Raw genomic sequence first — 13682 nt, 5'->3', positions numbered from 1 at the left:
GAGAGAGAGAGAGTAAGAATCTCTTGCATCTATCTGAGTCAATAGATTATGCTATTAGATTATTAATAAGATCACGAGTATGGCAAGGATCTTATTATACTATTATAAAAACATTAAGAAACCTGTAGGTTTCCACTCTTTTACGTTTCTTCCAAACGGATCCCATCTTGTTAATATAATATCAACAAAGTATGATATATATTATCTGATTCTTGATTGGGATTCATCAGCCTCTTCACTTCTGAGTTCTGAGCAACAATGGCTGCAATGATCATCGTTGACTATCAAAACTGTTTCATTTACTTGCTCTTGTGTCTCTTTTCACTCCTATGTTACTCTCTCTACTTCAAGAAACTAAAGGACCCACGAGACAGTGATCTTCCTCCTAGCCCTCCGTCTCTTCCAATCATCGGTCACCTTCACCTTCTCCTCTCTACTCTAACCCACAAGTCTCTTCAGAAAATCTCCTCCAAGTATGGACCTTTCCTACATATCCGGATCTTTAACGCCCCCATCACCCTCGTCTCTTCAGCCTCAGTGGCCTACGAGATCTTCAAGACCCACGATGTGAACGTCTCCTCTCGTGGTCCTGCTGCGTTCGATGAGTCCCTTGTGTTTGGATCTTTTGGCATCGTCAGCGCTCCCTATGAAGAATACTGGAAGTTCATGCAGAAACTCATGGCAACAAAGCTGCTCCGACCACAGTCACAGTCGCTTGAGTGGTCACGAGGTATCCGGGCTGAGGAGCTTCAGAGGTTTTACAACAGCCTTCTCAATAAGGCGAGGACGTCAGAGAGCGTTGAGATCAGTAAGGAAGTGAAAAACCTTATGAACAACATCTTGTGCAGGATGATCATGGGAAGGAGTTTTTCAGAGGAGAACGGTGAGACAGAGAAAGTCAGGGGATTGGTGGATGAATCATATGGCTTGACAAAGAAGCTTTTCCTGGCAGCTATACTTCGCAGACCGCTTGAGAAGCTTCGGATCCCCCTGTTCAAGAAGGACATAATGAGTGTTTCCAACAGATTCAATGAGCTGCTAGAGAAGATTCTTGTGGAACACAAAGAGAAGCTATGCGAGGAGCATCAAGGTATGGATATGATGGACGTGTTATTGGCAGCTTATGGAGACGAAAACGCAGAGTATAAGATCACTATGAATCAGATCAAGGCTTTTTTTGTGGTAAATGTTCCTCAGTATGTCGATTTCATTTGAGGAACCAAACGAAACTTAGTTCTAACTAAATGTTATGAGTATTCTCGTTGCAGGAGTTTTTCATTGGTGGCAGTGATACCTCAACGCAAGCAACACAATGGACAATGGCAGAGATCATAAACAACCCTAACGTTCTTGAGAAATTGAGAGAAGAAATTGATTCAGTTGTAGGGAAATCAAGGTTGATTCAAGAAACAGATATACCAAACCTTACTTATCTGCAAGCAGTGGTTAAGGAAGGGCTAAGATTGCATCCACCAGTGCCTCTCTTGGTAAGGTCGTTCCAAGAAAGCTGTGAGATCGAAGGGTTCTACATACCGGAGAAGATGACACTCATAATTAATAGTTATGCTGTGATGAGAGATGCTGATCTTTGGGAAGATCCTCTTGTGTTTAAGCCAGAGAGGTTTTTAGCTTCTTCAAGATCAGAGAAAAAAGAAGAGAAAGAGCGAGCACTTAAGTACCTTCCTTTCGGAGGGGGAAGGAGAGGATGTCCTGGAGTAAATCTAGCATCTATATTTGTTGGAACAGCTATAGGAGTGATGGTGCAGTGTTTTGATTGGAAAATCAAAGGAGATAAGGCCAACATGGAAGAGACTTATGGAGGAATGAACCTAACAATGGTACACCCGCTTAAGTGCACTCCAGTTCCTCGAACCCAGATTCCCAGTTCCTAACACTCAGCTGGGGGGGGGAACATGTACAAGTTTGCTTTCTTCTTGCTTAGGTGCACTCCTGTTCTTCGAATCTTTTAATCTGTATGGAAGATCGGATTTTGCTTTCATATGATGTAATTGAAAGTCAAAACACTGAAATAAAATATTGCAAAAATTTGCTTACTAATAAGTAGAAAGTTACATGACACGATTTGGGAGACCTAAGAATGTCAAAGATAAAACTAGTGTTTGATTGATCAGAGGACTTTGGATCTCCTAGCTAGTAGCAATTGTATCATTTATCACTAAACCATGAACAATTCGAAAATAACCTTTATACTACAAAATTGTTAATGATTTTGACTGTTTGTGTATGATCATCAACACTTTTGAACACGATTTTTTTCTGTAACTTTTTCTAAAATTTATATTTGTGACAATGTGATATATCTGTTGTAACACTGATTACAGGTCTGTGATCTTCATCGTATAAAAGTCCTATAACCAAACCTGTAAGCTTAAAGGTTGAGTTCTCTAGTTCACCACACGAATATAGATATAAGATTAATAACAAAGGAAAATGATTTAATTAATATTAAGAACAAAAGAAAATGATTTAATTAATATTCTACTTGAGAATCTTGAGTGCGTTTGCGATTTCCCATATTATTCCAACGTTCTGATTTTAATCTGAGAGTTGGTAAAATATGACCGTTAAGAAACGGTAACATTTTGTGACCGTTCGAATTTATATTAATTAAATGAAAAATATCAAACATTTGTTGACCATATATGAATTAATATTAAAATGAAACAATGAACTCTATAAGTAGTACAACTACTCTTCACTTCGGACACAAATCTCTTACTCATAAATTTCTTACAAATGTCAAGTACACTCTGTTTTTTTTCTATTATTCTCTTAGTTATGTTTCTTCCACATGAGTTCTCTTTCACTCAACTAATCAACTTGTCTATCCGAGAGAAGCAAACATAAAAAGCATCATCTTACAGGTAAAATTATCATGTTCTAGTTCCTCTAGTTTGTTTACTGTCAAGAGATTCTTGTTAGTTCGTTATCTTTCAAACCTTTTAAATCAAGTTAAACAACACATGATGCTCTGCTTTAGTTATATATCATGCTGTCTTGCGTTAAATTCAATGGTGTGTGATCAATTTATATTGTATGGTTTTCTGAGTTGTATATGGATATTTTTTTTTTTTTTGATAAAGAAACAAATTGTATATATGTATATGCTCTGTCTAAGGAAACATAGAAAGGGGTTTTTTTTTTATTTTCGTTAACAACAAAGAATGAAGTGTTTAATTCGTCTAGATGATTTATTGATCTTTTTGGATTTTTTTTGAAGTAACGTACTAATAGTTATATGCATCTTCTTGATATATTTTGCAGAGGAAAAAACAAAGCCAGCCTTTGAAGTTTTCCAGACACTGACTGAGTTTCCCGTCTTCTGCTTGGAAGTTACTCCTAGACTCTGTATTTTTCAGATTTTATTTTCGGATGAAAGATGGATGTATCATTTATTATCTAAAGAGTATCATAGATATATGTGTAGAGCGTAGATGTGTATGTGTAGATAATGTAGAGCGTAGATGTGTATTTGTAGAGTAGATCTATCATAGATGTATGTGTAGAGAGAGAGAAGGAGAGAGGAAGGAGAGAGAGAGGAGGGGAAGGAGAGAGAGGGGGGAAGGGGAGAGAGAATCGTGGCAACGGTTGAAGCCAGAGATGTTCTCTGTCTACCCGGATGATATCAATATTGATAGGGAATAATTTTCATCATTCTCTTATTCCTAAAAATTTAAATGTCATCAAGTATGTAAACAACTGTCCGTCGAATTATCTCATTTGAATCAGTTTGTTTGATTATTGGATGACAAAAAAAAGTATTCATTCTAAAAAAAACTAACAAAATATAAATTAAATATCAAAAATTCAAGCATAGACTACTATCAAAACCAAAAACAAAGTCATAAAACAACATTAATATAATATATCAATTTAATTTTGATACAACATTAAAATAATATAAATTACAACTTATTTTATATTTTCACATATGTTAATTAGTTATCTCATAATTCTCTTAAAATGAACTCTAATGTCAACTTATATCTTTCATAATAGATGTGTGTGTGTATATATATATTAAGTAAGTAATCATGATTGTAAAACAATGTAACTATAAATTAAAATGCATTACCTAAAACTAGGAAAGATCTATCAAATTCAAAATGATTAAAAATCACTTAAAAGAATTCTTCATAAAATGAAATTGATCATGTTTATTGATATTTTTCTTTTCTTGTTCAAAAATTGATTTCTTTTTCTTCTCAACTACATCTGACTTTATTAACTTTATAATGGTGTTAATAAGTACACAAAACAAAACAAAAATAAAGAGAAATTAAAAAAATAATATATATATATATATACAAAAAATCCATAGGTAACCTGTTAAAAATGGGACCTGTTCATTTAAGCCCGTTTTTATTTACTGTATATAAACTTCCTGGGTTCCGGGTACCCATTGGGTTTTTACCCATCATTAACATCCCTAGTTGAAGCGGATAAAACCCCACCGCAGAACCGTCTTTTATTTACCAGTTTTTTATTTTCTTTTTATATGCCAGCGGTAATAGACTTTATTTACTATTTTTACATATAAATAAAGTCGGTACACAACAGAGAGTACACCCCTAAAAATAGTTGGATTTGTCCACAACCTTCGTAAACATTCAGACCCTAAATCAAAACCCAAGGCAGCACATCCAAAAAAAAATGCACACAAAAATGATTACACAAATGTTGGAATAATTGTTCAAGACTGTAAAATAATCATGAAGATCAAGAGAACTTCAGCAGCCGATCAAAACTTAAGTGGATCTTTCTTCTCTTATAATGAACTCGTGACTCTTTTGTCTATTCCATCTATGTCATTAATCCAACTGCCTTTGGGTGTTTGAGCTGTGCTCTCTCTTGTCGATAAAATGAGATAACAAACCCTAAAATGCTTTAACTTTAGACACAAGAAACAATTTTCCCAATAATTAAAAACAGAAACAATAAAAAAGTCTTATAATAAAACCTGTAATCAATAAAAGTTAAGAACGAATTCCATTTCTAGTTCATACACACTGCACACAAAAAAAGATATATATCATTTTGCTCATTCAAAGAACATTAGGTCAGAGAGAGGAGAGAGAGAGAGAGAGAGAGTGCTTAATTAAGAAATTTATGTTTAGTTAAAACTGATATAAATGTCGTTAATGAGAGCCAGCATGCAAGAGGATGAATCCTATGAGCATGTTCTCTCTGTTTTGTCTCATTTAATTCCTCTCTAATCAACACTCCCTTCTTCTCTGTCTACACCATTCCTTGTTTAACTTAAGAGTAAAAAAAAGATCAGTCATCATCTTCAAAATCAAACATATGTTCAGATACAAGCACCCAGAAAATCAACATAGGTGCAACTCAAGGCCTCTTGTTTTGATGGTTTCAAAAGACAGATGAAGATTAGTTCTCTCTGCTTTGGATTTTTAATGGAGAAGAGTAAAAACAGAGAGATGTATTTAAATTGAAGAAGGCTCTTTTTTTTTTTTTCTTTTTTTTTTTCTTATCTCTTTAGACTCTTTTGTCAAAAATGTTTTAGGATCAAATTAATCTCTTGGCCTGTGTCTTCGGATCTATCATGTATCTACCAATACAAGAACTTGTGATCTCATAATCTGTTTTAGGATCTCTTTTGTCTAATATGTTAAATGTTGAATCTTGAGACACTTTTCGTTAATCCAACTCTGTTTTGGGTGGTTTAGTTCTCCAGGAAAATGAGATAAAAAGCCCTAAAATGTATTAACTTTAGGCACAAGCAACATTATATCCCCAATTTGTAGATAAACAGGAACAATAAAGAATATGTAAGCTATAAAGGTTGTGAGCAACTGAGTTTCATCTCTAATTCAAACACACGACACATCAAATATAAGAATTTTAGGATAAGAGAGAGTGTTAGTTAAGGATTGATGCTTAGTCATAAACTTATATGATGTTCCCAATGAGAGCCAGCAAAAGGATAATGAAGCCTATGGTCATATTCATGAGATAGATACCAGATTGTGATGAGGCAAGGAAGTGTATAAGTATAAGTATTACCCAACATCACAAAAGGTTAATTACAGGTTTAGTTGTTAAGGAAACTTCTAAGTCAAGTTGAAGCTTTTACACCTTTGACTTCGACATGAAACGGTTTTCACTTTCTACGGTATGATCATGTTTTAGAGTTAATGTACTTGTATTATCATGTTTTAGAGTTAATGTACGAGTATCATCATCTTTTAGTGTTAATTTATGAGTATGATCATGTTTTAGTGTTAATGTATGAGTATGGTAATGTTCATAATGATTATAGGATCTTGAGATTTCTTTAATCCACTTATGATTAGGTTCCATAAAGATGAATAGGTAAAAGCTCTATTTACCCAAATGAGGTTTTTTACAAACCCTAAACACATTTGACTTTAGGCACAAGAAAGACCTATAATATATACATACAGGATTGATAACAATCGAGTTTCGTCTCTCGTTCACACACACACACACATCTATATATTATTCAAAACATTCAGAAAAAAAAACAAAATTTGAAAAACCCAAGTTGAAAAAAAAGAAAGGTGCTTTGATTGATCTGCTTTGCTTCTCTAGCAATCAAATCTTCATCAGCTGGTTCAAGCTTTGACGTTTAGTAAAGCCGATGTGATCATTCCAATGAGAGCCAACAAGAGAATGAAACCTATGATCTTCATCTTGTGGTTTCTCTCCATGGCTTCCTCTGTAATAAACCACCCCTTCTTCTCTGTCTTCATTATAGGTACATCAATGGCTTTTGGGGTTCCTTGCTTTACCTGATAAGGAAATCACATATAATCATTATCTTAACATAATGTTTTGAGATTATATAAGATATAAGTAGCACCAAAATCAACATAAGAGCAACTCAAGACCTCTTGTTTTGATAGTACAGCCCGGGTCTCTCTACCGGTTGAAGGATCTTTGCAAGAGTCCGTGCTTGAGCAACTTGAGAGGCATCTATTCGAACTACCATCACTATCAACTGGACTTGATGTACTTGGGTAACTCTGTCATATAAGAATGAATTGTGAGAATAAAGATTACTCCATCAAAGTAATGATTACAAAAAAGAAAAAAAAAAACTAGTGATGTGCTTTACCGTTGCAGATATGGATTCAGCATCGCTGTCACTATCACTGCTATAATCAGGAATAGTCCCTGACAAAGGTTTTGTTGCCGCGTGATTGTTGCGGTTCTCTGTCATAGATAAGGTAAACAAATCTTTAACCTGCCTTTGACAAACATTCATCAATCCATCGATAAACTCATTATCACTAGGGGATAAGTGAGGAGCTTGTGGCTGCAAGGAAGTGTTAGTGTTGTTGATGTCGTCGCTGAAGAACGTGTCTGGATCATAATATTCATCCCACTCAGAGAGATCCTCATTTGGGTCTATCAAATCATCTAGAGACATACCAACAAAATTATTTCCACCTGCCTGCTCAACCTGAATCTGGAAAAAGAGAAGACAACAAGTAAAGACATAGGTGGACAGTAATGAATAACGAAACATGTCAGAAACTAGACTCACCGCAGGCTCAGGTGCCCTGTTACTCGCCATGGCAGTGTTCGAATCGAAGACCAAAGAGTGACTTGGCTCAGTCATGTTATTACCATATGAAGTGTGAGTCAAGTTTTGCGGTAATCCACTCAGAAGCTCATCATTTTCTTGGAGTGAGAACGGAGCTTGTAGCTGCACATAAGGGCTGTTGTTTATACTGTTTGGATCAGATCCACCCATCTGTTCATTCATTGGTAACATCAAATCATTCTCATACAAGTTTCCTTGACCTGGCTGCTCAACCTGAAACTGTAAAGAGGCAACAAGTAAAGAAACAGCTCCATACTAATGAGTAGCAGAAACTGGACACTCACCACAGGTGGAATTATGCAAGTCAGTCTGATAGTATTGGAATCAGAGACCAAAGAGGGAAGACTTGGCTCACTCGAGCTATCACCATTTGAAATGTTTACTACCTCTTTACCGCCCCTGCCACATACGTTGCAGATAACATAGGAATCCTGAACAATATCAGAAGCGCATAAACACACATAAGTTCATAGTTTCACTAACACAAAGATTAAGCCCATCTACACAAAAATGGATACTTTTGGCATCTAACACTGAAAAAAATATTTTTTTAGACGATTTAACAATTTGATCTTACTAGTGACTTGCTCAATCTAACAAGTAAAGACATAGGTCGATAGTAATGAATAATGAAACATGTCAGAAACTGGACTTACCGCAGGCTCAGGTGTGTACATGGCTATGGCAGTATTCGAATCAAAATCCAAAGAGTGACTTGACTCAGTCAAGTTATTACCATATGAAATGTCTTTAGCTTCACCCTTATACTTTACTTGGCAGATAACATAATTTATCTGGAACAAAATCCAAACGTACACACATAAGTTCTTTGCCAGCAAAACAAAATCAATCACAATTCATAAGAAGCAAAAACACTCTTGAAAACAAATAGAGAAACTTTACACCACACTAAAATAGAACGTAACCTCAAAACTGAACTAGATTGACATATTACTTGGCATATATAACATAACTTCTCTAAACAAACAAAACCGAACACACAACAAAGTTAGAATTGTTACACAAACGCAGACCTCAAAAACTAGACCACATGGGAAATAACAGCTAACGGTTAGATCAGTATAAAGATGAGTCAAAACTCACCAAGTCAATGTCAACAACAGATGATTGAACATATACAAAACAAAACAAAAAGCTCTGAAATAGTAATACCTGAAGATGAGGCAAGGAAGTGATGTGATACTCATGCATAACCCAAGGAGTCCAAACTCCATTTGGAACTTTACCTTCATAGTACATAAGTGTCTTCTTGAGACCGATCTCAACACCGCTCTTATCCCTGATTATACGATTTTTACCAGTAGTTTTCCAATACCCAGAACCTGTGATTCTCTTCATCTCTTTCTTCTTCGAGTTCGTGTACACAATCGGAGAGAAGAAGTACCATTCAGGATCCTTTGATCTGATCACCGCTAAATCTGCAACCAAAATAAAACCCTCAAAATTAGAAATGATACAGTTGATAAATAACAAAAAGACAGAGACAGAGAGTTCTTTTACCAGGCAAGAGCTCGGGTATGTAGCTCAAGATGTTGATCTCGCCAATAGCTTCATGAACGAGCCAAGTCTTACCAAGATTCTTGTTCTTCAGGTAATCGTTTATTAATTCCTCACCCGTAGGACTAAATCTATACCCAATCAGATCTTTCACCATGTTTTTTGTTTTTCTTGAACTCTGTTTTTTCTTCAAATACAAAGAAGGTGAAGTGATTGGTGAAGAGAAACACAAGCGAAGTGAGAGATATTTATAGCTCTTGTTAGTTTCTGTTTATCAAATATCCATAAAATAATATTACTACTTTCTCAGGAAGTAGAAGTACGTGGCAAGTAGTACTCGTCGCAAAACTTAGAAAAGATCTTTCGAGAAGTTATTATAGTCGCCGGTGATGACAACATGATGTTATTATTAGTTTATTAGACCACATGCATTTGTGAACCTTTAAAAGAATGCTTAACAACATTTCATTAATAAAAATTGATTAAACAAAAATGTTAGAAGGAGAAAAAATTACAGAAAGAAAAAGAGATGAATATATTTTTTACCAATAAGTAATTGTCATGTGTCTTTAAGTACCCCTAAACACAACTTCTAAAACCCCTTAGTTTAGGCTCCCTCTTTATTTAATTGTTCAATTTTGATTTGTTTTTTGTCCACAATAAACTTATGAAACTCACTAATCACCTCCCTTTGGAGGTGCCCTTACTCTCTGGAATATATATAGATACTATATTATTTACAGAAGAAAAAAAGAAAATCACAATTATTGTTCTCCTTTGTTGGTAAGGAGAAAAAGGATAAAAACAAATATTTTTGGACAAAATGTATTTTATTTAAGAATACACTTACCAATCTGAAATTGAGAGATTCGACATATATGACAAAAAAAAAAAAAGAGAGATAATAACGTACGTTTTGTATCTTCTTGAAGCGATGATGGTTATTTATGACAAACTCAAGTCTCATGTCTCTAGGCTATAGTCGTTAACCTCATGTCTCATGTCTCGCAAAGTCTCATGTCTGTAGTCTCTACTCTCTAGCCTCATGCCTCTCTTACAATAACGGGTACCTTAAAATTAATTATCTCTAACTAAAAATTGTAAATAAAGCTATAAGATTATCAAACCAATAAAACATTGGTTTAGAAAATAAAAATTCAAACGTTGTTGCTACAACGGTAACTTTTGCTTAACAGTAAAAAGGAAATATGTAAATGCTTGACAACGGTAACAAAAGAAAAGGAAAATATTAATAAACCAACAGCCTCTTTAAATACAGCCTTTTGCTTAGCTTTCATTACAGAAATCAAAATTCTCGTTCTTGAGCAGAGAAAGTTTGTAAGAAAAAAAAAACCCTAGAATCATCATCATCCTCTCTACTACTTTGAAAATCTATGTCTGAATCGATTCAGTTGCTCAGAGAATCTCTTACAATCGGAGTGATGAAGAAGATTTGGTGACAAAGTCTTTATATGAAAACGATGGGAAACTTCGCTATGGAGAACTCATCGATCAGCCGAGTCATCATCAAAAGATTTGCTCTGTTTATTCTTTGCGGTCTCAATGTTAATTTGAATACAACCATGGGGCTTGGGCTATGCGACTAACGTTACTCTCCAATCTCTGGCCGATGCTCTCAGGTTTCATCTCTATCTTTCTCTTTATGTTGTCTGTTGAGTTTTTCAAATGGTTTGTGAGCAGTGAATGAGACTCGTCGTTAATCTTTCGTATTTTTTTTTTTTTTCCCCTGTTTGGTGGCTTCAAACTGGATTACGGCTATCTGCTCTACTCGGGGGTACGTGGGAACGATCGTCTATCTTTAAGTCCGTCCTAAACTGCAGGTATACTACTTTCACTTTCTTTATTTTATTTTAGATTAAAAGTAATGACTATGTTGTAAAAAAAAAAAAAATGTAATGACTATGATTTCTAAAAACAAAAGAAAAAAAAGATTTTATGTTTTTTTCTTTTTCACTTCTTACTTTAAAACTAGTAAACTACACATCAAGGTTTTTTACCATATGATTTTTTTATTTCATGTTGACTAATTATTTAAAATATTTTTTTTCCAAAAACAAAAAGAAAGGTAAGATTTTCGTTTTCAGATTTTGAAATAAATGTAATGACTTTTTCCAACTGTTTTTTTTTCTTTAAGTAAACCGGTATAAATATATTATAAAAATATGTTTTAAACTTAAGTATTAAATTTAAATATGTTAAAAACAAATCGGACTTAGCATCCCGTCCCTTTATTCGGGTCCGTAAGTTTGGTATATAAGTTCAACATGTTTATACTTATTTAAATTTAAACTTTAATTTTAGTTTTCCACAAATAATATTTTAAGTAAATTCTTTAATATTTATACTTGATTTTTTTTTACTATACAACATGGTTTTTTATTAACAAAATTTTCCGAACTTAAGTGTCTAATTTAAATATGTTATAAACAAACCGACTTAGCATCCCGTCCCTTCTTTCGGGTCAGTAAGTTTTGGTGTATAAGTTCAACATGTACAAATAATGTATTTAAATTTAACACTTAAATTTGATTTTAAGTTTTTTCCAAAAATAATATTATAAGTAAATAATTTTTGTATTTTAACTGAATTATTATTTTTACTATACAATATGCAAAATATTTTCAAACTTATGTATTAAATTTAGATATGTTAAAAAAAAACTGGACTTAGCATCCCGTCCCTTCTTTCGGGACCATAAGTTTTGATTTCTTTACTGAATTTTTATTTTTACAATACAACATTTTTTATATAATATATTCTCAAACTTAAGTGTTATAAATAAGTTAAAAAAATACTGGACTTTGCATATCGTCTCTTCCTCTGGGTCCGTAAGTCTTAGTGTATAAGTTCAACATGTTTATACTTAATAAAATTTAACACTAAAACTTAAATCAATATTAATTCTTTTAAGTAATTTTTTTTTAACTTGAAAGCTATTTTTTGGTGAAATGATTTTAACTTAAAAAGTTTGACTAACCAAATATTTTTATTTTCAAATACTTTAAGTGTAAACTTAATTACGCTAAAAATAAACTTATAAAATTTACACACATATTACCTTTACTTTATATGTGTATAAAATATACACACAATATATACACAATATACACACAAATTACCTTTATATGTGCATAAAATATTATATATTTTCATAACTACTGTGTATTTGCCTTATACAAACTTTTTAAAAACCAGATTTAAAACTTTTAAAAAGTTATAAGTTATTTAGATCTAACCTCCCATTGATAGTTATTATCTAGAATTACTTTATAAACCATATAAAACTTTATAATTTTCATATTTAAACATGTGTTATTTAAAAAATGGATAGACAAAACGGGTATTTCTCAAAAACTTTCTTCAACATGTACACCAAAAGGGGTATTTTTTGCATAACTATTTTTCTGTAAGTATTGTAAATTGAAATAAAACTTCATTTTAATATTTTGCACAAATATTTTTTCACTAATTAATTTTAACTAAAGTTTTTTTTTTATTATACCATTCTTATTAACAAAATATTTTTAAAAATTAAGTGTTAATTTAAATATATTAAACAAACAAACGAACTTAGCTTTCCGTAAGATTTGGTGTCATATAACACTTATTTTTGAGAAATACCGTTTTTGGTGTAACTCTTTTTAAAAATACCTCTCTTTCCCATTTTCAAAAATACCCCTTTTCAAATATGAAAAATTATAAACTTTTCTATGATTGATAAGGTACATCAAAATCATCATTACTACTGGGTGACTAAATCTAAATATTTAGAAAGTTTTCAAAGGTTCTAAACGGCATTTATATGGTTTTTAAAAGGTTTACAAAGTTTTTATAAGGTTTTTATATGACTTTTAAAAGGTATTTATACGGTACTTATGAAATATATATATATATATATATAATTTACACACATGTAAAGATAATTTGTGTCTATAAATATAAGTTTATTCATATTTTTTTGATAAATTTCAAAATTTATAGTGACTTTTTGATAAAAGTAGAAAAATGGGTATTTTTAAAAAGTGGTATTGGAAAAATTGTATTTTTGAAATTCCCCCATTTTTAATACGTTGTCTTTTATTATAACTAAAAAACTTAAACTAACCACAAATTTTAAGTATTAAAAGTTAAAAACAAACCAAACTTAGGGCCCCCAAAGAAAATATACTTTCTTTACAAAAACTGGGCCTCTAAGATACCCTCAATAATGTTGGTCTTAGACCATCCTCAATGCAAGCATCTTAGGGGGTATTTTACCCTAAGATTTGCATAGAGAATATAAGATCCTTGCATACTCCTAAGAGCAACTCCATTGGCAATTGCTTAATGGTTAGCTTAAGACATTGCCTATATTTATTGCATTATATTTAATGCAAAATCAAACACTTTTCATAAGCTTTGTTGTCTAAATTAACTCTTTAAGCAGAATTTATTTTAAAAAAGTTAATACAAAAAAATAAATAAGCACCCACCATCGGAGGTGGTCTAAGTTGCTTGCATTGATATGTTAGTTTGGTGTCATAAGTCAACA

At 32.7% G+C, this 13682-nt stretch overlaps 2 protein-coding genes and 1 long non-coding RNA gene across 4 annotated transcripts; 2 read left to right on the top strand and 1 right to left on the bottom strand.

Annotated features, from left to right (window-relative positions):
• The first annotated feature begins 6 nt into the window (after positions 1-6).
• LOC17884211 (cytochrome P450 705A22) lies at positions 7-2082 on the top strand. The gene is made up of 2 exons (XM_006289833.2): positions 7-1182; positions 1269-2082. The coding sequence occupies exons 1-2, from the start codon at positions 259-261 to the stop codon at positions 1890-1892; spliced, it is 1548 nt and encodes a 515-aa protein (XP_006289895.1). The 5' UTR covers positions 7-258; the 3' UTR covers positions 1893-2082.
• Positions 2083-2717: 635 nt separating this feature from the next.
• LOC111830132 lies at positions 2718-3762 on the top strand. The gene is made up of 2 exons (XR_002833506.1): positions 2718-2885; positions 3286-3762. It is a non-coding gene; the product is annotated as an uncharacterized LOC111830132 (long non-coding RNA).
• Positions 3763-6349: 2587 nt separating this feature from the next.
• On the bottom strand, positions 6350-9371 carry LOC17882526 (NAC domain-containing protein 69). 2 transcript variants are annotated; one of them, XM_023781326.1, is made up of 8 exons: positions 9134-9371; positions 8786-9051; positions 8269-8406; positions 7897-8043; positions 7553-7831; positions 7121-7474; positions 6894-7028; positions 6350-6794 (listed from the first exon to the last, which is right to left on the bottom strand). In XM_023781326.1, the coding sequence occupies exons 1-8, from the start codon at positions 9285-9287 to the stop codon at positions 6618-6620; spliced, it is 1650 nt and encodes a 549-aa protein (XP_023637094.1). In that variant the 5' UTR covers positions 9288-9371; the 3' UTR covers positions 6350-6617. The 2 variants fall into 2 exon arrangements, with proteins under 2 accessions (XP_023637094.1, XP_023637095.1); XM_023781327.1 differs by having other exon boundaries at positions 7553-7825.
• Positions 9372-13682: the final 4311 nt, after the last annotated feature.

The sequence above is a fragment of the Capsella rubella genome, unplaced genomic scaffold (genome assembly GCF_000375325.1).
Source record: "Capsella rubella cultivar Monte Gargano unplaced genomic scaffold, Caprub1_0 scaffold_6, whole genome shotgun sequence".
Lineage (NCBI taxonomy): Eukaryota > Viridiplantae > Streptophyta > Magnoliopsida > Brassicales > Brassicaceae > Capsella > Capsella rubella.
The sequence above is the reverse complement of the archived record's forward strand: the minus strand, read 5'-3'. Positions and strand labels throughout refer to the sequence as shown.

What these genes read in the sequence shown, in the direction of transcription:
- LOC17884211 (XM_006289833.2), top strand. Translation starts at nt 259, where the DNA reads ATGGCTGCAATGATCATCGTTGACTATCAAAACTGTTTCATTTACTTG. An exon ending in AGATCAAGGCTTTTTTTGTG is followed by an intron (nt 1,183 to 1,268) that starts GTAAATGTTCCT and finishes TTCTCGTTGCAG; the next exon opens with GAGTTTTTCATTGGTGGCAG.
- LOC17882526 (XM_023781326.1), bottom strand. Translation starts at nt 9,287, where the DNA reads ATGGTGAAAGATCTGATTGGGTATAGATTTAGTCCTACGGGTGAGGAA. An exon ending in CATACCCGAGCTCTTGCCTG is followed by an intron (nt 9,052 to 9,133) that starts GTAAAAGAACTC and finishes TTTTGGTTGCAG; the next exon opens with ATTTAGCGGTGATCAGATCA. An exon ending in ACAGGGCACCTGAGCCTGCG is followed by an intron (nt 7,475 to 7,552) that starts GTGAGTCTAGTT and finishes CTCTTTTTCCAG; the next exon opens with ATTCAGGTTGAGCAGGCAGG.